This window comes from Nicotiana tomentosiformis, chromosome 2 (genome assembly GCF_000390325.3).
Source record: "Nicotiana tomentosiformis chromosome 2, ASM39032v3, whole genome shotgun sequence".
NCBI lineage: Eukaryota > Viridiplantae > Streptophyta > Magnoliopsida > Solanales > Solanaceae > Nicotiana > Nicotiana tomentosiformis.
In genome coordinates, this window is record NC_090813.1 from 194,391,179 (window position 1) to 194,416,559 (window position 25,381).

Here is a 25,381-nt window from a genome sequence, read left to right on the forward strand (position 1 = left end):
TGACCGAAGCGAGTCAGATGATATGATGTATTATGAATCAGTCGCGGTGAATTTTCGGAGGGTTATTTATCTATTGTGGTGACGAGAGTTGATTTGGGTCCATAGGTAGTCCCAATTAAGATGTGTATTCTACACCGAGCCAGAATGGTTGGCTCCATACTGCTATTGTTGAGGGATGTGTCATTCGGTTGATGTTGAACTTATCCGTATTCTGAAATGTTCTGTGAGTTACTCCTTTATGCTACGAGGAGTTTTGATTCATAGGTTATGTGCACAGATGGTGCGGTTCTATTTAAGCTTTATAGCGAAATTTGAGAATATTTGGGTATTGCATGAGCGATTGCGTAATGGTTATGTTCTTTCAGGTTTTGTGTGGCATTTTTGTCCTTTGCCTCTCTGTGGTTATTGATTTTGAGCGGGGTGACTTGAGGTATATATTATGGACCAGCGTTTGGATGGGGTCACGCATTGCAGTAGAGTTATGTTAAGGTATGAACCTTGTGTTAGAATCAGGCGATGGTTCTATGGTGTATGATGAATTTTTCGCGTTTCGTTGTTGCGGTACTTGTTAATCTGGCGGGGCAGTTCTCTCATTTGAGTCATTTTCCATGACTGGGTACATTTGAATTGTTGCTTATTGGTGCACAGATTGCACGGGTTGTGGCTCTGAGTTATATTGGTGCGGTATGTCTATGGAACAGTTGTGTTTAGTAGTATAAGGTCATTGGACCTAGAATGGGTAGTATCAGGTTTGATTTCGGTATATTCGGGAGTATAATATTGAGAGTCGGCTCAGAAAGTGATTATGGTTCTGGTTGGGGCGAGAGAGCTCCGTGACTTGTTGATCTGGGAAGTGGTCATGAAATTTCACATGTTTCTTTTATTATCAACAGTGTACGAAGGTTTTGGGATGAGGTTTGGTTCGATATGGGTTTAATAGTAGTATTTGGTTGGTTTTGGAGTAGTCATTGTGGTCAGGAATGGTGCTATGAGCATGCGAGTTGTGTAATATGTTAGGTGATTATGTCTGTGGTTATGGTTATGGTTATGGTTATGGCTTGATACATCTGGTTCAAACTCATACAGGGTGTAAATTTAAGATTCGTGTCTTGAAAGAAATTCTAAAGGTTGGAAATTAAATTCTAAGGTTTATGGGCTAAAGTTAAATCAATGATTTCAGTTGTATTGTATTATCAAGCTCATATGGAATAGGGTGACGTGGGTTTACCCCCGAGTACGTGTGTGGTAAGATGGAACAGTGATTTGATGGCTTGGTAACAACTCTTGGCACGTTCGAGGACAAACGTATGTTTAAGTGGGGGAGAATGTAACAATCCGACCGGTCGTTTTGAGTATTACAACCCCTTTTCCCCATTTACTGCTCAAATTGGGCTTTACAGTTGTTGTGTGACTTGCCGGGTCAATTGGTTCGGGTCCGGTGAGGTTTTGGAATGAATTGGAACACTTAATTCAAAAGTTTAAAGCTTAAGTTAAAATAGTGACTGGATGTCGACTTATGTGTAAACGACCTCGGAATTTAATTCTGATGATTCCAATAGCTCCGTATGGTGATTTTGGACTTAGGAGAATGTCCGAAAAATTATTTGGAGGTCTGTAAAGGAATTAGGCTTGAAATGTTAAAAGTTGAATTTTTGGAAAGTTTGATCGGGGGTTGACTTTTTTATATCGAGGTCGGAATCTGATTCTGGAAATTGGAATAGCTTCGTTATGTCATTTATGACTTGTGTGCAAAATGTGAAGTCATTCCGGATTGATTTGATGTATTTCGGCACAAGATATAGAATTTGAAAGTTCAAAGTTCATTAGGCTTGAATTGAGGTGCGATTCGTAGTTTTAGCGTTGTTTGATGTGATTCGAGGCTTCGACTAAGTTCGTATAATGTTTTAGGACTTGTTGGTATATTTGGTTGAGGTCCCGAGGGGCTCGGGTGAGTTTCGGGGTGGTTTCGGACCATTTCTAGGCCATTTTTAGTTGCTGGTTTCTGCCTACAGAGGTGTGCATTGTGATCGCGAATATTTGGTCGCGTTCGCGAAGAGCAAACAGCAGTTTGGAACCTTGTGAATCGCGATCGCGGAAGCTCTTTCGTGATCGCGTAGAATAAAATCTCTGTTGCACTAACCCGACTTTGGAAGCTTATATCTCGCAATCTATAGGGAATTTGGAGTTGATCCAAAAACAAAAGTTGTAGCCCTTGATGTCTAGTTTTCAGAAATATAAACCATTTGTCATTTAGAGTTGTGTACAAAAAGTTATGGTAGATACACTATAGGCTATCCGGGAAGAGTTTGGAAATCTTTGTTGCACAGGGCTGACTTTGGAAGCTTATATCTAGAAATCTGTAAGGAATTGGGAGATGAGAAACAAATGAAAGTTATAGTCCTTGGTGTTTAGTTTTCAGAAAGTTAAACCATTTGCAATTTGGAGCTTTGTACAAAACGTTATGATGATTATACTAGAGGCTGTCTGTAAGTGCTGGGAATTTGTTCTTCGCGATCGCGAAGCATTTTCCGCGATCGCGAAAGGCAAATTTTGGGCTGAAATTTTCTGTGCTTCGCGATCGCGAAGAGTAAATGCCTGGACAAAAGATATATTTTGAAGTTTCGGCCATTTTAACATATTTGGAGCTATGGAGCTCGGATTGAAGTGATATTTGAGGCGATTTTTACCATATGGATTGGGGTAAGTGATTCTAACTCGGTTTTGGTTAAATTACACGAATCTATTATTGTTTTTATCAACAAATCAGTGTTTTGGGTTAAAAATAGTATAAAAAGTCATAGACTTTAATTGAGGATTTGAAGGCCGAGTTGTGGTCGGATTTGAGTAATTTTGGTATGGTTGGACTCGTGGTTGAATGGAGGTTCGGATTTTGTGAGTTTTATCGTATTCCGAGATGTGGTCCCCACTGGTGATTTTTGGGGCGAAATTTCGAATTTTTGGAAAATATTAGTATTTTAATATGGAATTAATTCCTATAATTTTTGTGAGCTGAATCAAATTAATTGTGACTAGATTCGAGCCGTTTGGAAGTTATACGCGCAGAATGGAATTTCTGGAGCATTTCTTAGCTTGCTCGACATTGGATTTGGCTTGTTCGAGGTAAGTAACTCTTCTAATCTTGGAGTTGAGGGTATGAACCCCGAATATATGTATTATGTGAATTGTTGGGAGGTGACGCACATGCTAGGTGACAGGCGTGTGGGCGTGCACTATAGAAATTGTGACATAATTGTTTCTGTAGAATTTTGTAGTTAAATAATCTTGGCATTTTCCATGCGGTTTTATGTGTTAAAGAAATTGAGTGGAAAAGCATATTAAAAATCATGTTGAGGCTATTTGCCAGTATTATTGGGACCCACAGAGGTTATATTGCTGTGAATTATTTGTTTTAAATTGAAAATTATACTCAGTCATATTCATGTCATTACATATTATATCACAGTCTCTGTTATTATTTATTGATACATCATATCATCATTTTTGGGCTATTTTCATGACATTGTGAGCCCATGAGAGAGAGACTGGAGAGATTGATGACTGAACGAGGCCGAGGGCCTGATTGTGAGGATTATTATATGGATCGGGGTTGCCCGCCCGCAGCAGGCCATGTTGGATTTATATATATATTATACTATTGTACGTGAGTTGGCCGTGCAGATCCATATATTATACTATTGCACGTGAGTTGGCCGTGCAGCACGTGAGTTGGCCGTGCGGATCCAGATATTATTATAGCACGTGAGTTGTCCGTGCGGATCCAGATATGATATTATAGCACGTGAGTTATCCGTGCTTATAGTGCTTGGGTTGTAGAAGCCCCTCATGAGTTTATACACACCCCTAGTGAGCGCAGTCGACTATAAATAGGGATCGGGCTGCACGCCGCAACAGGTATTGTATAGCGCTGAGTGATTGAGTATGCTGAGCATAGTGAGAGAGAATGCAAGACAGTGAGATTGAGTACTCTGAGAGTGTGAGTACATGAGTAAAATCTCTGAGATACATTGCATTGACATGCACACACGACATATATGCATAGAGATGTGTTTTCCTCATGCTGTACGGTATCACATTATTCGTGATTTCTCACACATGTTGACAGATGGGCATAGTGATGCATTTGTTTTACACGGGTTATCTGGAAAGAAAATGAAACATATCATTTATTATTGAAAGGATTTTGGAAAAATTATTGCTTTCAAACTTATTCATATTTTTGGAAATTTCGGTAAACGATTTGGGTTATTCACTGATGTACTTGAAAGGAAGAATTATTATTTTTAAAATCATGATTTGGCTGAGCATTTTATCTCTGAGTTACTTCTGGTATTATTTGCTTTATGTTGTTATGGACTATTGTGGACTAGTGGTTTTGGACCCGACCTTGGTAGAAGCTCGTCACTACTTTCAACCTAAGGCTAGGTTTGTTACTTACTCAGTATATGGGGGCGGTTGTACTGATACTACACTTCTGCACATTGCGTGCAGATGTTGGCTGTTGTTGTTGATGTGCTCGATGGTTGCGAGATTTGAAGATGTACCAGCGTTCCTGTTGTAGTTGCCTCTTGTTCATGGTAGCCTTAGATTTATAAAAGCTCTGTTTATGTATTATTTAAACAGACTATGTAATTATTTCATTTCCGCTTTGTATACTCTATTCTTAGAAGCTCATGATTTGTACTACCAGTTCTTGGGGAATGTATAAGGTTAAAATAATTATTTACTTAAATTGCTTTAATAATTGTTATTGGAATTGGATAATTGAAAGTTGGCTTACCTAGCGGGTTGGGTTATGTGCCATCACGACTAGTTGGATTTTTGGTCGTGACAAAACTACAACAGAGAGTTTCGGTTTCTGATGCACCAATTGCGTAGAGGGGCCAGATCAGGCTAAATCAGAATGGTTTAAGAGTCTCAATGTTAAATTCTAGTGTTTTGCTACTTTAGTTTTTCACATCTCAGATTAGGAAATAGCCAATTTTGAAAAACTTCCCGGCTTCGATCCAATGTTGAAGCTTGTGGACAACCCTATTTTGTACCAACAGATAATTAACTGATCTTAGATGTTTCTAAAATTTGGATTCAGACACAAAAAGAGATAGCTGAGGCTGCTTAATTTGAAGATGGAAGCACCAAAAGATCATCGATAAAGCAAACCACTAGCACTGCTTTTGATTCAAATCATTCCAACCAATAACATGTACATATCAACTTTAATACAAAGATTAATTTACACCCCCCCCCCCCCCCCCCCACATATTGAAAGATGAATAGAAATCTTACCGAAACTAGGCATCTGAAACTAGTTGTGTATGCTGTATCTTCTTGTCATAATAGCTCCTTGCTATCTTTTGCTCCTCTAGTCCAGAAGGGTCCTTGCAAAATAGTTGATCGTAAGAGAAAATACATGCACTTGAATGGTATCAAGACAAAGAAATTTTAGCTTAGCATATTTTCTTTGCAAAATATGAATCATAAAATTGCACACCACAAAATTGCTGTTGAAGAATTGAAGAATTGGTTGCCAGTAATCCATTTAACTTTGAAAGTCTAGGCAATCTTTAAAACAAACTAGTTATGTAGCTAGCACACATGATACTAAAGGGGTGTGGGAAGCAAATCAGCTCATTAATTAAAGCAAATCAGCTCATTAATTAAAGCAAATCAGCTCATTAATTAAGGCAAATCAAGTATAATAACAATAAACGTAATGTAATCCCACAAGTGGGGTTTGGGGAGGGTAAAGCGTACACAAACCTTACCCCTACCTTGTGAAGGTAGATAGGCTATTTTCGATAGATCCTCCGCTCAACGGAATAATTAAGGCAAATCAAACTTCATTAAAAAATGAAAACATAAACAAAAAGATTATACCTTATTCGACGTTCTCAGCACCTCCAATGTCCGGCTGGCATAACTCTTCCTAGTATCCAAACTTTGAGAAATTAACTTGTATTGTTCCAGTGCTACTTGCTTGGGATTAGACTGATTGCTAGCCATAGCTGTTAAGGCCAGCCCCAGTTCTCCCACAAAAATTTTATCCGCTGCTTGCGGATCCAAACTCTTGTAAGCTCTGAAGGAAGAGGAAGTACTATTCTGGCGAGTTAGCTGTTGGTTAATCTCATGATCATTGTCAACGTCGCCCCAAATTTTGTCACTTAAGTTGAATAGCTCCACCTCGTGTGGGATGATCAGAGTCCTCCCCCTCTTAACAATCTTATTATATTTCTCCCTAAGACACTTCACTTTCTTTTTCAAGCAAATTACTGTGGCTGATTTGTGACTAAGAGACTGTTTAATCAACTCATACAATGCAACATAATCTATTTTTCTTTGTTTATTCCCTTCTACAAATTTAAAATTTATCAGTCCCTTCAGAATTGTGATCTCGTCTTCCTTAGTCCATGTATTTGAAAATGCTTCAACTTTATCATCGTTTTCCTTAATGGATCCCTCCGCCTCTATTTGCTTAGGCAGTACTTCATCATCATCATCCTGATACGGTGTCTCTATATCAACCAACCATAGAGATTTTCCCTTCTTTATCTTCTTTGTGGGAACATCTTCTCCTCCCTCATTTTCACTGGTCACTGTAATCACTTCATCATAGTCATCTCCTCTATATCTCTTCTTTTTCTTGTGTAGCTTTTTCTTTAATTTAAAAGCTGATCTCTTTTGCCTCGTCTCATTAGGAGGCTGTTTCGCTTTGTTGAACGTTTGGTCTTCTCCTTGTACAAAAGGTGTATCTGAATCTGCATTACCATCCATTCTTGAAAAAATATATGGAAGGAACGGGAGGAAAGGGCAGCAGAACAAAAAATAAGAGAAATAGACACCACAAGGAGAGAACACATGCAATAACTTTCCAAGTTTGAACATTCCATTTCCTTTTTGTTTATTCCCCTCAGGTTTAGAATCTCTATTTTTAAAATGCATTTTTAGAGCTCTCCCGGGGCTCGTCCCTATGCAGGGCACTATCAAAATGCCAACTTCGTTCCACGGAGGCTTACATCCAAGCGGCCAACTGTGCGCCTTGAACACGCCTAATGCTCGGGGCTCGTCCAACAATTCTTACCCAAATTATGTGTTAGAATTCCCTACTTAGCTTTGTTGAAATTTATTTTTTTCAAAAGTATTTTTCAAAAGCTTGGCCAAACAGGCTATTAGTTCTATGTCACTCAAATTTGAAAGTAATTTTGTATCAAATTGTGAAGGAATAATATTTTAAATTACAATATTGATTAATTATTTTACTTTTAGAGAGATAAAATGTGTAGTTTAATAATAGTTTTTTAAAAAATTATAATTTTTTAATTATTTAAAAGTTAAGTATGATTGATTTGTATCTCATATAAACTTTAAGACTATTGCATTATTAATATTTGTAAAGATGCTAGATACTTTATTTTTTATGAGTTTCTTTGATCCTTTTCAATTTTATTAATTTTAATGTACTTTTTATATTTTTGTGTTATTATGCTATTTTATTAATTTATAAATTAGAAAATTTAAAGATCTATGGGGCTTCCCCATGCCTCGGACCTTTCGCCTTGCCCCATATTAAATAAAACGGCCCGCCTCACAATCCTGCCCTTTAAAACACTGTTTAAAGTATGAAACTTTATTGGAAACCAATCAATTCTTCTTCCATTCTTTTTTCTTCCTTTCTTTAGGGTAACAAAATAAAATCGGAAAAAAAAAGAGAAAAAAAAAATGCATATATCCTCTGGAAGTCAAAACTACTGAAAATGAAGAAATAAGAGAAGTTGAAACGGTTTTTATCAACAAATGCATATATACCTTTGGAATTTGAAGAAGTTTCTCTTCGTCTTTTAGTTCCATGTTGATTTTGTTTCAGTAATTTTCTTTTTCTTTTTGTAGTCTCCCTTTCTTCTTGAGTGGCTTCTGATCCTACATGCTCATCTTCCATATCTTTAATCAGTTTTTTTCAAATACCCAAGAATACCAGTAAACAGAGGAGAGTATTTAATGGAGTCCTTTCAGATACTTGGCTTTTAGGCTTTGCAAAACTTAGTTTATAAGTATTTCTTTAATGATCGACCTGAAATGTTTTAGAACATCTGTTTTCATATTATTTTGGACGACTAATCTTCCCACTTTTAGTTTATTGTATTAAAGTTATAAATTCAATATTTGAATCCAACTATAATTATATGTCACATATAATATAAAAAATGCCAAGAAATGCTAAAATCTATTCCTTGAAACATAAGTAAACTCTCATTCCCACTGCTCACCTTATTTAATATCCACATGGTATCATAAAATTTAATTTTGACCCACACAAAAAATAAAAATAAAAAATACATGATATGTGATGTTTGGCCATAATTCTATATTTTTAGTACATTACTCGCCTTACATTCTGTTAGTTTAGTGGTTAATTGTGCGACGTTTGAGCTAATTATATTGTTTTATATGTAGGATCATCGGAAGACAAAACCAGTGAAGGTTGCACAAAAAGAGGACGAAAATACAAGAAAAGAGCACAAAGGCACGAAGTACCCAAGCCTGGCACCAGGCCAGGCGTCTCCAGCTTCAAGGCGCACTCCATCGTGCGATAAGCCTCGCCTCGCGAGGTCCCAGGCGCGCTACAAGCCTGGCCCCGTGAGGTCAGACACCCGATGGCCATCTGTTCGCGAATTAAAAGTATTCTGACCCGAATTTGGACTCAAGGACCTCGACCCTAACATATAAATACTCCATAAACGGGTTGGACATTATTTGGAGGCAAAAAGACATTGTAGAGCAATTTCGGAGGAGATAATCATAGAGTTCTTCACCCTTTCATCCTTTCTTTGTAATTTGATTATGCAAAATACTTGAAAAATTATTTCTACAAACATAAGTGGTTAAGCACTATAGTTTCTAGGGTTGTGGTTGACATGATTATTAATTACATCTTCGTTAATTCGGATTAGCATCTTGTGGTTGTTTCTTTAATTCTAGTTTTAACTTGAGAATTATTGTAGCTACCGATTCACCCTACTATCTATGCTACGTTTGGGAAAGCCATGTTTAGATTAGAGTAGAAATAAAGAAATGTATTGTCTTCTTATGGGCTAAAATTCGAGTCATAGCTCGACCCGCCCAACTCTTTTCAAACTTACTTAATATGTGTTGTCTTCATATGAATTGTATAATTACTAAATAAGATTTTTTTTTCTTTTATTATGGTCATATATAACATATCAAACAAAAAAAAAGTATTTCTAAGATATTTTGACAAAGTTACTTATGGATCAATTTGGGCTAAAAATTGGTCCAGCTTTAAATGGGTTGAGATGGATTGGATCCAGATGAACTAAGTTCAATAAATGAGCGGGTCAATAACCAACCCAACCTTGAACAGGTCGGGCGAGTCATTTAGGCTTGGGCCAAATTTTGACGATCCTAATGTGTATCGTCTAGTTGCAAGTATTTTTGTTTTGGTGAAAGGAAACTACCATTTAAAGTTTTTAATTTTACTTTGGAAAGGAAAAACTACTACTCTCTGCTGGCCTACCCAATTACCAAAAACTTGAATTGATTAATATTTAGTCGACCAAATTAAAGCCCACTATTTAAGTATTTGTGCTCCCTATGCACCAAAATCAAACTAATTAATTTTAATTTTGCTATGATTAATGGAAATTTGTTAGAGTTCACTTTTAATTCTGAAAGACTTATTACTTTTTTTTAATGAAACGTTAAGACGAAGGGAAAGAAAACGAAAAATTCCCAATTATATAAGAGCAACTATGCCTGGTGTAATAAAAAGGAGCATAATTGAAAATTGATAACATATGATTTGAAGCATAAATTAATCACGCTTCGTTTGACGCTTTAAATTTTACTAAATGGCGCATGGTTTAGAAATTAATACTTACTAAAGGACACTTAACAAGATAAATATTCAAATTCTATGCATGTATAATCTATATACTATTATAAAAGTGGAAACCTAAACTAAAAAGTTAAATTACCATAATAACCTTCATACTATCCTAATTATCCTATTTAATATTTTTTTTTAAAGAAAATTTACGCCTAGGTAGAGACTCCAATGTATGAGACACGTCTGTTGGGAAGAGTTGCCACCTTTCAGTTGTTTTCTCTTTAAAAATCAAATCTCCTATGGCACATCTTCTCCGTTGGTGCTTCGTTGGTTAAATTTGAACTGTGCGGCCTCACATGCGTTTATTGCACACCAATCCATATTGAAAGAAGAACTTCTCTTAGCGAATATTGAAAAGGTAAAATTTCGGAGCAAATTGTTGTGTTTTCTTACATTCTCTGTTTAAGTAATTGGATATGCATGTTTTAATTTATTTGAACCTTTTCGGAGTACAAGGGTCAAGTTGACTAATTTTCAGTGTGAATTCAAACATAAATTCTTTAAGATTTTTTTAAAAATTAAGTTTACATATTTAGAAATAATATAAAAATACTAGAAGTCACAATAGCTAACAATTCAAAATATTTAAAATTATTAGCAAAAAAATAATCAAAGAAAAAAATTTTGACTGCCCAAATAGTAATAGGTTCATTCCTTTTCAAATGGAGGGAGTATAACTTATTTATAATCTTCTTAAGGTGATCAATAATATATTAGACTGTTGTATGTCATACAAAATTTTGGTTGATGCATCTTTGATGATGTTGTTTTCTCAGACTAGGATGTGTAAATAAAGCATGGTGAAAGTCTAATGATTTATCTAAATTACGTTCCTAATCTTTTTATATATTCGGATTATTCACATATGTTCAACGGGTAAGCTACTTGATCTCTTTGTATGATTTTAATGTTTATATGTACTAATTAATATTAAGGTATTTGACCGTAAAGACAAAGCAATGTTTATGCCTTTTAGTGAGATTTATGACCCCTAACGTTTTCTCTAGTCACAGCCATTATTCAATTCATGCATATCTTTATCTGATTTAATTGATTATTATGTTCTCAAATTCTCTAATATATATAAAATATTGGCGCTTTCAATTCTAATACAAAGAAGAAGCGAGTCGTTCAGGAGAATAAGCTAATCCTTGGTGAAAAAGCTCTGGAGCCCAAGGCCCGGTATGAAGTTACCTATTTAAGTTTCTTTTTAATTTTTATTATCGTAGGGCTTATATTTGTTTTCTTTCATTTTGCGATACAATGTTTGAAGCTTTGGCAATTTTAGGTGCAAATTATTTTTATCATAATTATTTTTTCTCATCTTATATATTCGAATTACCTCTTGTTATGAAATATTCAGTTCTCATCAATTTTATATAAAATATCCTTAATATTTTTGTAATATGGGAATTTTACTTTGTTTTCAAGAGAATATTTTTTCTTATTGGTTGTGATTTGTGATCTTACCCGCCAAAGTAACCATTCTCGTAGAATCTTTTCTTATTGCGTGTGAGGAGTCTTTGTCCAAAGTCCTCAATTACTGGATAGAGTGAACTATTTTGGGGAAAAAATGTGGTTTTGACTCTTGCGGATAAATGTAGTACTGTAGGAACTATTTGGATTTAGGTGAAGTTACAAATTCAAAAAACACAAATTTTCTTGATTGAATCATAATAAAAATTAGTAATAGATCAGAGAAGTAGATGTTTGTAGTTGAGAACGTCAAAATCAAAGTATCTTCATTATTTTCCCATGTCAGCGCCAATTTTTTTCCTATTTGGAACTAAGTTAATGTCGTTTCTGTAACGACCCGACCGGTCGTTTTGAGTATTACAACCTCGTTTCCCCATTTACTATTTAAATTGGGCTTTACAGTTGTTGTGTGACTTGCCGGGGCAATTGGTTCGGGTCCGATGAGATTTTGGAATGAATTGAAACACTTAGTTCCAAGGTTTAATGCTTAAGTTAAAATAGTGACAGGATGTCGACTTATGTGTAAACGACCTCGAAATTTAATTCTGATGATTCCAATAGCTCCGTATGGTGATTTTGGACTTAAGAGCGTGTCCGGAAAATTATTTAGAGGTCCGTAGTGGAATTAGGCTTGAAATGCTAAAAGTTAAATTTTTGGGAAGTTTCACCGGGGGGTTGACTTTTTGATATCGAGGTCGAAATCCGATTCTGAAAATTGGAATAGCTTCGTTATGTCATTTATGACTTGTGTGCAAAATTTGAAGTCATTCCGGATTGATTTGATATATTTCAGCACAAGATATAGAATTTGAAAGTTCAAAGTTCATTAGGCTTGAATTGAGGTGCGATTCGTAGTTTTAGCGTTGTTTGATGTGATTCGAGGCTTCGACTAAGTTCGTATGATGTTTTAGAACTTGTTGGTATAATTGGTTGAGGTCCTGAGGGGGCTCGGGTGAGTTTCGGGGTGGTTTTGGACCATTTCTAGGCCATTTTTAGTTGCTGGTTTCTGCCTAGTGAATCGCGATTGGAACCTTGTGAATCGCGATCGCGGAAGCTCTTTCGCGATCGCGTAGAACAAAATCTCTGCTGCACTAACCGGCTTTGGAAGCTTATATCTCGCAATCTATAAGGAATTTTGAGATGATCCAAAAATAAAAGTTGTAGCTCTTGATGTCTAGTTTTCAGAAATGTAAACCATTTGTTATTTGGAGTTGTGTATAAAACGTTATGGTGGATAAACTATAGGCTATCTAGAAAGAATTTAGAAATCTCTGTTGTATAGGGCTGACTTTGGAAGCTTATATCTAACAATATATAAGGAATTGGGAGATGAGAAACAAATGAAAGTTATAGCCCTTGGTGTCTAGTTTTCATAAAGTTAAACCAATTGCAATTTGGTATTTTTGTACAAAAAGTTATGACTATTATACAAGAGGCTGTCTGGAAGAGTTGGGAAGTTTGTTCTTCGTGATCGCGAAGCATTTTCCGCGATCGCAAAGAGCAATTTTGTGGCTGAAAATTTTTTTGCTTCGCGATCGCGAAGATTAATGCTTGGACAAAAGATATATTTCGAGGTTTCGGCCATTTTAACATATTTGGAGCTATGGAACTCGGATTGAAGAGAGTTTTGAGGTGATTTTCACCATATGGATTGGGGTAAGTAATTCTAACTCGGTTTTAGTTAAATTACACGAATCTATTATTATTTTTATCAAATAATTAGTGTTTTGGGTTGAAAATATTAGAAAAATTCATAGACTTTAATTAAGGATTTGAAGGCCGAGTTCTGGTCAGATTTGAGTAATTTTAGTATGGTTGGACTCATGGTTGAATGGGGGTTCGAATTTTGTGAATTTTATCGAATTCCGAGACATGGGCCCCAGTGGTGATTTTTGAGGCGTAATTTCAGATTTTTGAAAAATATTAATATTTTGATATGGAATTAATTCCTATAATTTTTGTGAGCTGAATCAAATTAATTGTGACTAGATTCGAGCCGTTTGGAAGTTGATACGCGTAGAATGGAATCTTTGGAGCATTGCTTAGCTTGCTCGACATTGGATTTGGCTTGTTCGAAGTAAGTAACTCTTCTAATTTTGGAGTTGAGTGTATGAACCCTGAATATATGTATTTCGTGAATTGTTGGGAGGTGACGCACATGCTATGTGACAGGCGTGTGGGCGTGCACTATAGAAATTATGACATAATTATTTCTGTGAAAGTTTGTAGTTAAATGATCTTGGCATTTTTCATGCGATTTTATGAGTTAAAGAAATTGAGCTGAAAAGCATATTAAAAATCATGTTGAGGCTATGTGCCAGTATTATTGGGACCCACAGAGGTCATATTGTTGTGAAATATGTATTTTAAAATAAAAATTTATACTCAGTCATATTCATTTCATTCCATGTCATATCTCAGTCTCTGTTGTTATTTATTGATACATCATATCATCATTTTTGGGCTATTCTCGTGACATTGTGAGCCCATGAAAGAGAGACTGGAGAGATTGATGACTCAGGGAGGCCGAGGGCCTGATTGTGAGGATATTTTTGGGATCGGGCTGCACGCCATAGCAGGCCATATTGGCTTTATATATTATTATACTATTGCACTTGAGTTGGCCGTGCAGATCTATATATTATACTATTGCACGTGAGTTGACCGTGCGGATCTATATATTATACTATTGCACGTGAGTTGGTCGTGCGGATCTAGATATTATTATAGCACGTGAGTTGACCGTGCGGATCCAGATATTATTATAGCACGTGAGTTATCCGTGCAGCACATGAGTTGTCCGTGCGGATCCAGATATGATATTATAGCACGTGAGTTGTCCGTGCAGCACGTGAGTTGTCCGTGCTTATAGCGCCTGGGTTGTAGGAGCCCCTCATGAGTCTGTACACCCCCAATGAGCACAGTCGACTATAAACAGGGATCGGGCTGCACGCCGCAGCGGGTATTGTATAGCGCTGAGTGATTGAGTGTGCTGAGCACAGTGAGAAAGAATGCGAGATAATGAGATTTAGTACTCTGAGACTGTGAGTACATGAGTGCAATCTCTGAGATACATTGTATTGACATGTACACATGACATATATGCATAGAGATGTATTTTTCTCATGTTGTACGATATCACATTATTCATGATTTTTTACACATGTTGACAGATGGGCATAGTGATGCATTTGTTTTACACTGGTTATGTGGGAAAGAAAATGAGATATTTTATTTACTATTGAAATAATTTTTGGAAGAATTACTGTTCTCAAATTATTCATATATTTGGCAATTTCGGCAAACGATTTGGGTTTTCACTGATGTATTTGAAAGGAAGAACTATTATTTTTTAAATCATGATTCGGCTGAGCATTTTTATCTCTGTGTTTCTTCTGGTACTATTTGTTTTATGTTGTTATGGACTGTTGTGGACTAGTGGTTTTGGACCCGACCTTGGTAGAAGCTCGTCACTACTTTCAACCTACGGCTAGATTTGTTACTTACTCAGTATATGGGGTCGGTTATATTGATACTACACTTCTGCATATTTCGTGCAGATGTTGGCTACTGTTATTGTTGTGCTCGATGGTTGCGGGATCTGAAGATGTACCTGCGTTCCTATTGTAGCTGCCACTTGTTCAGGGTAGCCTTAGATTTATAAAAGCTTTGTTTATGTATTATTCAAACAGACTATGTATTTATTTCATTTCCGCTTTGTACACTCTATTCTTAGAAACGCATGATTTGTACTACTAGTTCTTGGGGAGATGTATTGGTTTTAGATATTTTCTTTTAATTAATTTTATTGAAATTAGATAGATGAAAATTGACTTACCTAACGGGTTGGGTTGGGTACCATCACAACTAGTGGGATTTTGGATCATTCTTATTCATTTGATGCGGTGATAATAGTATTACTAATTCGAAAAGGTTCAGTAACACCATACAAGAATCCAAGACATGAAGGTATTTTTAGGACTATAAATATTAATCGAAGGAGATGTAATACCAATTTTGAATTTATATTATATTCTTTACTTATTTATATGCCTTTATTAATAACATCAAATACGGATTAAGTTCTTACTATGGGACAAGATCCAAGCAATACTTTTCAATAATCATGTCGAAAAGTGAAAAAACTTCTTTAAACCAACTAAGAGTTGCTATTTTATGAATGGTGGATTAGATTATGTTAACTCCAACTACTCTTAGTGCACAAATACATGGAATGACAACAAAACCATTGTAAAGGAATCCGACAATGTCACTCCCACAAAACAAATATCTTTGACCAGATCTTCCAATATTTTCACAATTAGAGTTCACTGTGCCCGCTCCTTTAAAGGGCAACGACGATTCAAATGGTTTTGTATCTTTTGAAGAGGCGAAAAAATTTAATAACCGCGCTAGCCTAGGTAATAATCTTTAGAAATTTATGAATTATTTTCCTACATAATCACTTGATATTTATCACTAATATTAACATACTTTTCAGATGTAATATACATGTTAGTAACCGTGAGAACCACTTATTAAAGAATGATAGAGAAGGAGAAAAGGGATGAAGTTACAACGTAAGGTAAATTAAAATTATAAGAGTTTCTATGAAAAAATTTAATTTAATGTACTATACAGATAAGTTAATGTAATATATGCAATTTGTAATTTTAAAACATGCATGAGTATGATCATATAATTGTTGCTTTATGAGAGATTCATCATCTTTGGATAAATAAGTCACCATACGACAATCCATATTAATTATCCATATAAACTAGACCATCTTCTTTCATATATAATTATTTACCCAAAACTTTATTTTACTAATATAAAAATTATTGTATAAAATTGTGTATCTTATGATTTGACATACACGTGCGATGAACTAGTAATTAGGAAATATGTGAACGACAATATTCTTTTATTAGTGACAATTCTACACTTCATTTTTGTGGAAAAATAGAACAGTCCAATCACAGACTTATGATTTGTGTTTTTATAATACTATTAAATATTTTAAATAAAAGAAGGAGACATATAAAAGAGAATCGGAAGCGGACTTCTAGAATTTATATAAATCATCTAGAATTTGATAAGTTAAGCTTGAGAATATAAATAAATAAACAAAAAGAAGAGAAGATCAAATATGGGAATTTTAAATGTTGACTTTTATATGGGAATTATCAAAGAGTTTTAGGAACTTTAATCATATTTTTATAATTCCCATTCTTTACCCTCAAAATCGGATAACAACTGAATTTGTTAGTGGATTATAAGGACATGTGGATTAACTTGATACAAAGCGATAAATTATATTGCAATTAAAATAAATATCGATAAAATAACTGCAAACCACATGAATTAGATTATTTCAATTTAAGAATACCAACCACCCTTGAGTTGAATACACTTTTATTGACAGAAAAAATATCTAGAGTAGGAGCTTGGAAAATGTATTTCTTATGAGGGAGATCTAACCCTTAGGGTATTATTTAATTGTACTATAAAAAACATAAGTCCTTGATTTTGAAGACTGTTGGTTCCCTTTTTGAATAATTCCGTGATTTTCTCCATAGTGATCGGTTAATGGCAAGAATCATTGTGATGATCCAAAAGGTCATCTTTAAATTTAATAATTATTTCTGTGTTCTAAGATCTCGAAAAGCACTATTCATCATTCTTCGACTTGCGTGCACAGTCCGTATAAATTTTTGGAAAGTTTTATGTGAAAAATGGATTAAAATGTGAAATAGAGCCTTAAAACTCAATTGAGTTGACTTTGATCAACATTTTGAGCAAACAGATTCGGATCAGTATTTTAACAGTTTCGATAGGTCCGTATCATGATTTGGAACTTGGGCGTATGCCCGAAATTTAATTTGGAGCTCCCTAGCTTGAAATATTGCCAGTTGGCAAAAACTAGAAGCCTAAAGGCTTAAAGATTTTAAAGTTTGACTACAAATTGACTTTTATTGATATCAGGGTCGGATTCGAGTTCTGAATATTTTCAAAGGTCCGTTATATCATTTATGACTTGTCTGTCGAATTTGGTGAGAGACTGAGTTGATTTGACGCGATTCGGACGTTCGGTTGTGAAAATAGAAGTTTTAAAGTTTTCTTACAAATTTCATTTGATTTGGTATCCGATTTATGATTCTAGGTGTTAAATCGGTGTTTTGATCGCGCGAGCGAGTTCGTATGAGGTTTTTGGACTTGTGTGCATATTTGGTTTGGACCTCCGAGGGCTCGGGTGAGTTTCAGACGAGCCTCAGACCATTTTTGTTCAAGAATATATGGCTGGAAATCTGGTATTTCCAAGTTCTGGTTTCCTTGATTGTGATCGCGAGGCTTCATCCGCGATCGCGAAGGCTTGTTGATCACTGATTAAAATTTGTACTATGTGATCGCATAGTATTGTACGCGATCGCACAGTTGGAAATAGGGCTGGGCATATATCGGATAAAATCGATACCTCGAACCGTTAATTATTTATTGGGTTATTGGGTTAACGGTTCGGTAACGGTTTAGAATTCTTTCACTATAGGGTTATCGGTTCGGGTCTCGGTTTGCCAATTTTGTTAATGGGTTAACCGATAACCCAATAATGATTAATAAAATTACTATTTTACCCTTAAGTATATACATATGCTAGGGCTTCACTTTATTCTTTCCTATTCTTTCTCAGCCGCATTCTTCAGTCTTCGCTCTTCAGTTGCTTCACATTTCTCAACCGCATTCTTCAGTTTCATCTTCATTCTTCGTGTAAGTCTTTAGTTGCTTCATCTTCATCTTCAGTTGCTTTATCTTAATTCTTCATGTGGATTCAATCATTTATTAAGTGGATGACAGAGAAGAAGGAACTTATGCCTAAATAATTACAAGATACCTTGAGTATATAAAACTTCCATAAATTAAACTTCTATATATGCTATATGTGACATTCTTATTGAGCAAAAACTGTTTGAAATAGTCTAAAAGGAAAAAAAAAAAAAAAAGGATCTAATAATCAATAGACAACAATATCTTGATCTTCTAGTAGCTGCATAATATATACTTAGGCTTCAGGGAGTCCTACACATGGCATTTCTATTGAGAAAAACTGATTGAAACTGTCTAAGAATTAATACCTTTACTGCTTTACACAGTCAATCTGGAAAATACTTTCTTAAATTGCGCTGCAAAATACTATTTTAGTCTTTGAATGGTTAGATTTTGTACATTAAAAGGCACATATAAATTATGAATGGGAAGGTCCAGTATTTATTTTGTTCAGTTGCCTTATGTCTAGATTCTTCTGATTCGTTTTTTAAGATTTTTTTGCCTCGCTGCTTGATTTCTTATAAATTCAAACTCACAGTGACACAAACACATGGCTGAAAATATCATAATTGATAAGGTAATTAGTGAAAGTGGAGCTTCTAATTCAAATGCGACAGCACAATCTTAATCAGTTCAATCGACAGTAAGGAAACAAAGAAAAAAGAGGTCTCCTGCATGGGATCATTTTGACCAAATTATTGATTCTGAAGGAAATAAAAAGGGTGTCTGTAAACATTGCAAAAGAGAATATTTTGCTGATACAAAAGATAATGGTACGAAATCACTGCTAACGTATATGACCAATTGTAAAAAAAAATGCCTTTAGATGTTGTAACAAGTCAATCAAAAAGGATTGAAGAAGGTGATGATAGATGGTGAAAAGTAAGATGTAGTCATTGTCATCTTGTTTGGACTTGTTAATTTTAAGGTGAAATTGCTACTACTTTGTATTGTTATTAATGTATTTAGACAACTGTTGTTGAAGAATTAGTACTATTTCAGTTGTGTTTGGACTTTGGATAACTATTGAATTACTAGCAGCTTTGACACCAAATTCTGCAGTTCAGGCTTAGCAGCAGCAGAGAGTGCATTATTTTTTGGTGCAAATACTAGAATGGCATTTTGGTGCAAATACCTGCTGCAAAGTACTCTATCTTCCTTTTTTGATCTATCAATGCCATCCCATTCTTGACTACTTCAATGTGTGAATATTAGTTGCAGATTTTGTGACTGCTTCGGTCATTATGTTTTGGATGATGGATGACAAATGGTACTCTTTTAATTTACATGTGGGTGGTAGTACGTGAGGCTTTTTCATAGTCTCTTGATCTAATTATGTTGATATTTTTAGTGTTGGAAAGTTGGTTCTTGGGTTTTTTGTTCTTCTATTTTCTCCACAAAAAGGTGGTAGGTTGGTGAGAGTTGACTTGGTCTACAAGCACAAACATAACCTTATCTTCCAAAAGGGATTGTGTATTTCTATAGATTCTCATTCAAATCTATTTTTGCTTTATGAAAATATTATCTTCAATCTATAGAAGCAGAAGCAAATGTTGTCAAATTGTTTCAATATGTGAATATTAGTTTCTCCAAGCAGAAGCTTCAAATATTAGTTGTGGCTAGAACGCAGAAATTAGTATACTACATGTGAATTGTCTTCTCTTTTTTGCTTAACTCTAGATTGAATTATCTTATCGGTTAAACCGATAATGGTCGATAACCGGTTAACCGATAACCGATAATCGATATCTTATCGGTTCGGTTATCGGTTTACCATATTTGTAAACCGATAACCGATATGCTAAACCGATAATATTTACAAACCGAACCAACCGATCCACATCCCTAATACTTGGAAAAGCTAAGGCACAGTGAACGCGTGGGAAAAGCCACGTTCGCGAAGAAGGAATGAGGCAGAAGCTGAAGCATCAAATTTGTGCTACGGGATCGCACAAGTTAGTATGCGATCGCGTAAGGCTGTGAAAATGTTCTCTGCGATCGCATGACCATTTACGCAATCGCGTAGAGTTAAAATTTTGTGCAACCAAAACAAGATTCGCGATCGCAAAGAATTATCCGCGATCACGAAGAGTAAAATGGATAGGCAGAAAATTGTTCTATGCGATCACAAATGAATTCCCGCGATCGCGATGAGTAAAAATATGGGCAAACAGAACTTAAGTTCTGTAAATGAGATTTCAACCCATTTTTCACCATTTTTTATTTTGAGCTCGAGTAAGACGAATTTTGGGCGATTTTCACGGGAAAACATTGGGGCAAGTATTCCTTATCCTATATTGATTATATTTCATGATTCCATACTCATTTATATCATGAATCCGTGAATTTATGGAAGAAAAATCAGATTTTTATAAAATCTTCCAAAAATATAAAATTAAGATTTGAAGGTCAATCCGATGTCGGAATTTGATAATTAATTCCTACGATTTATATTGAGTATATTGAATTGTTTATGCCTAGATTTGAGGATTTCAGACACGAATTCGCGAGACAAAGAATTATTGGATTCTTGAAATTTTGTTGCAAAGCGAGGTAAGTGTCGTGGTTAACCTTGACTTGAGAGAATAGAACCCTTAAATTATTTGCTATGTGAGATGCATGTGAATCACATATAGGCAAGGTGAAGAGTGTCTATACGTCATCAAATTAATTGTTTGCATAATTACTTGAAAAATTATTAATCGTTTTAAATCATGAATTAATTATTATATTAATTGTTTCACTCATATTCCTTGTCAAATATAAATTTTTGAATTCTTGCAATAATTGTTATATGCTTATTTGACTTATGTGTCTTAATTGCTATTTGATATTTAGCATACTAAATGTTAAACTGCCTATTTTCTTCATGATTTCCATACTTAATTGCTAATTGTCATTGTTTGTTCATAAATAAATTATAATTATTGTGTGCCTTGATGATTAATAGTTTCTCATTAAACGTGGTATTTATTGAAGTAATGTTTACAACATTTATGAGTTGTTAAAATATATTGGGGGATCGGGTTGCACGCCGCAACGAAAATGAAAGTAACTATATTGGGGGATCGGATTGCACGCCGTAACAGATTTATTTAAAAGTCTATATTGGGGAATCGGATTGCACGCTACAACAGACTTGTTTAAAGTTTATATTGGGGGAATGGGCTGCACGCTGAAATGGAAACAAGTTGAGGGATTGTGACTACTGTATTGATTCCAATTATTAATATTATTTACTGGTCTTACTACTATTCATGTTATTATTATTGTTGTTATTACTATTATACATGTTAATGTAAGTGACCCGCCTTAGCCTCGCCACTACTTCATCGAGGTTAGGCTCGGCATTTACCAGTACATGGGGTCGGTTATACTGATACTACACTCTGCACTTCTTGTGCAGATTTCGGAGTTGGTCCCAGCAGCGTACCATAGACTTGCTCGGATTTTAACTACCCAGAGGAGACTTGAGGTATAATTGCATAGCGACCGCAGTTCTGAAGTCCCCGTCTACTTTATTTTAGCTGTGTGTTTGCTTTCAGACAGCTTTATTTTATTCAGACCTATATTTGTATTATTCTAGAAGCTCGTGCACTTGTGACTCCAGTTCTGCGATGGTATTTAGATATCACGATTATTATGAATTAATCACTTAATTTCAGACTTTATTTTCGCATTTGTTTTCTTGTTATTATTAATTTAATTTTTTGGTTAAAATGGCTAATTATATTCTAACGTTGGCTTGCCTAACAAGTGAAATATTAGGCGCCATCACGGTCCCGAAGGTGGGAATTTCGGGTCGTGACAGTTGGTATTAGAGCACTAGGTTACATAGGTCTCACGAGTCACGACCAAGCTTAGTAGAGTCTGAAGGATCGGTACGGAGACGTCTGTACTTTTCTCTCAGAGGCTATGAAGTTTAGGAACAATATCACTTCTTTTTTATTGTGTCGTGCGATTTTATTCTATCATCGATGATTGAACCATTCTATTCTTATTCTCTCGCAGATGGTGAGAACACGTAATACATCTATCGATGGACAGGGACCAGAGCCCCTGATGGAAACTATGACCAGGGGTAGAGGTCGAGGCCGAGGTCGTGCTAGAGGCCGAAGCAGAGGCAAGGGTAGAGCTCAGTCTAGAGCTCGAGCAACAACACTAGTTGTAGAACCTCGGGTGGATCTTCAGGAGGAGGTTCCAATACATACTATACCAGTTGGACCAGTTCAAGTCCCGGAAGGAATCATAGCTCCTCCAGTGCTTCAGGACGCACTAGTCCGATTGGTGAGTCTTATGGAGGGTGTGGCCCAAAATGATACATTTCTAGTGGAACCAGGCGTCTCACAGGCTGGGGGAGGAGCACAAACTCCCACTACTCCCGCTCTGGAGTAGATGGCTCCCTAGAATCAGGCTCCAGCAACCCCTCCAGTTGGGGTAGTTCAGCCAGTTGTTGCGGCACAGATCGGTGATAGGCCCGCCATGTATTTTGAGGCCTTATTGAGACTGGATAAGTTTACTAAGCTCTTTCTAGTTCACTTTAGTGATACACCTTCAGAGGACCCACATGATTATCTTGACCGTTGCCATGAGGTGCTGCGGAATATGGGTATAGTTGAGACCAATGGGATCGATTTTGCTGTATTTCATATGACAGGTTCCGCCAAGAGGTGGTGGAGAGATTATACATTGACCAGATCAGTTGGATTGCCTGCACTCACCTGGGAGAAGTTCTCGCAGCTATTTCTGGAGAAGTTCCTTCCTATCACACTAAGAGAGGATTACCGCAAGCAATTTGAGCGTATACAATAGGGCAGTATGACTTTTACTCAGTATGAGTCCCATTTTGTGGATTTAGCCTGTCATGCTCTCCTTTTACTACCTACTGAGGGAGAGAGAGTGGGGAGGTTTATTGAGGGACTCACTCACCCTATCAGGCTTCAGATGGCCAAGGAAAATGTAAGTGAGATTTCCTTTCAGGCGGCTGCTAATATCGCGAGGAGGATCGAAATGGTTCTTGCACAGGAGAGAGGGCGGAGGTCTGATAAGAGACCTCATCAGTTCGGTGGTTTCATTGGTACCTCGTCTAGAGGCAGGGGTAATTTTAGTTAGGGTCATCCTCCCAGACCGTTTCATTCAGCACTTCAGACATCTCCCGGTACTTCAGGGAGTCACGGTCCTATTATGCCTTACTCTAGGAAGCCAGAATTTAGTGCACATTCAGATTCTATCAGTGCACCACCACTCCAGAGTCACTACAGCGGTTATCCGGCCCGTTTGGGTTAGCTTCAGTTTCAGCAGCCACGACATCAGGATGGGTGTTATGAGTGTGGGAACATTGGTCACAGCAGGAGGTATTGCCCTAGGTTGTCGAGTAACAGATCTCGGCAGAATTCTCGTGCCATCATACCGGCACCGGTTATTTCACCGCCTGCTCATCCAGCTAGAGGTAGGGGTCTGGAAGCTAGAGGAGGAGGTCAGGCTATTATAGGTGGAGGATAGACCATTAGAGGTGGAGGCCAGCCAGTTAGAGGTCGTCCTAGAGACGCAGTTCAGAGTGGTTGGGCCCGGCCTCGATTTTATACTTTTCCAGCTAGGCCCGAGGCTGAGTCATCTGATGCTGTGATCACAGGTATTATTCCAGTTTGCCATAGAGATTCTTCAGTTCTATTTTATCCAGGATCTACTTATTCCTATGTGTCCTCCTATTTTGCTTCATATTTGGTTGTGTCTTGTGATTCTCTAAGTACTTCTGTGTGTATCTACACCAGTGGGAGACTCTGTTGTAGTATATCATGTCTATCGTTCGTGTGTGGCCACTATTGGCAGTCTTGAGACTAGTGTGGATCTTCTACTTCTTGATATGATAGATTTTGATGTCATCTTGGGTATGGATTGGTTGTTACCTTATCATGCTATATTTGATTGTCATGCCAAGACGGTGACTCTAGCCATGCTGGGTGACCTCGGTTAGAGTAGAAAGGAACTCTTGGTCATTCTACCAGGAGGGTTATATCTTATATGTAGGCTCGGCGTATGGTCGAGAAAGGGTGTCTAGACTATTTGCCTTATATTCGTGATCCCGATGCGGATGTTCCTTCTATGGACTCAGTACCAGTTGTTCGTGAATTTCCCAAAGTATTTTCTGCAGATTTGTCGGGAATGCCACCCGGTAGAGATATTGACTTCTGTATTGATTTAGCTCCGGGAACTCAGCCAATTTCTATCCCACCATACCGTATGGCCCCGCCAGAGTTGAAATAATTGAAGGAGCAGTTACAAGACTTGCTTGATCAGGGATTCATTAGACCAATGTCTTGCCCTAGGGTGCACCAGTACTATTTGTAAAGAAGAAAGATGGCTCTATGCGGATGCGTATAGATTATCGACAGTTGAACAAGGCCATTATCAAAAACAAATATTCGTTGCCAATAATTGATGACTTATTTGATCAGCTTCAGGGTGCCAAAGTATTTTCGAAGATTGATTTGAGGTCTGGTTACCATCAGTTGAAGATTAGGGCGTCTGATGTCACTAAGACAAATTTTTTCGGACTCGGTATGGGCATTGCGAATTCTTAGTGATGTCATTTGGGTTGACAAATGCCCCAACAACATTTATGGATTTGATGAATCGGGTGTTCAAGTCCTATTTGGATTCTTTTGTAGTTGTATTCATTGATGATATCTTGATTTATTCCAGCAGTCGAGAGGGGCATGAGCAGTATCTTTGAAGTATGCTTCGGACTTTGAAGAATAATCAGTTATATGCTAAATTTTTAAAAAGCGAGTTTTGGTTAAACTCAGTTGCCTTTTGGGGGCATGTTGTATCGGCAGAAGGCATAAAGGTGGATCCTAAGAAGATTGAGATTGTTCAGAATTGTCCTAGACCTACTTCAGTTACAGAGATCCAGAGTTTCCTGGATTTGGCAGGTTATTATCGTCGGTTCGTGGAAGGGTTTTCATATATAGCAAGCCCATTGACCAGACTGACCCAAAAAGGTGTCCCATTCAGATGGTGAGACGAGTGTGAGTTAAGCTTTCAGAAGCTCAAGACTACTTTGACTACGGCGCCAGTGTTGGTATTACCCACGGGTTCAAGATCTTATATAGTATATTGTAATGCATCTCACATTGGGCTTGGTGCAGTATTAATGCAAGA

At 36.5% G+C, this 25,381-nt stretch overlaps 1 protein-coding gene across 1 annotated transcript; it reads right to left on the reverse strand.

Annotated features, from left to right (window-relative positions):
• Positions 1–5,889: 5,889 nt before the first annotated feature.
• LOC138906334 (probable transcription factor At1g44810) lies at positions 5,890–6,789 on the reverse strand. The gene has a single exon (XM_070194872.1). It carries the CDS (start codon positions 6,787–6,789, stop codon positions 5,890–5,892), a length of 900 nt encoding a protein of 299 aa, XP_070050973.1.
• Positions 6,790–25,381: the final 18,592 nt, after the last annotated feature.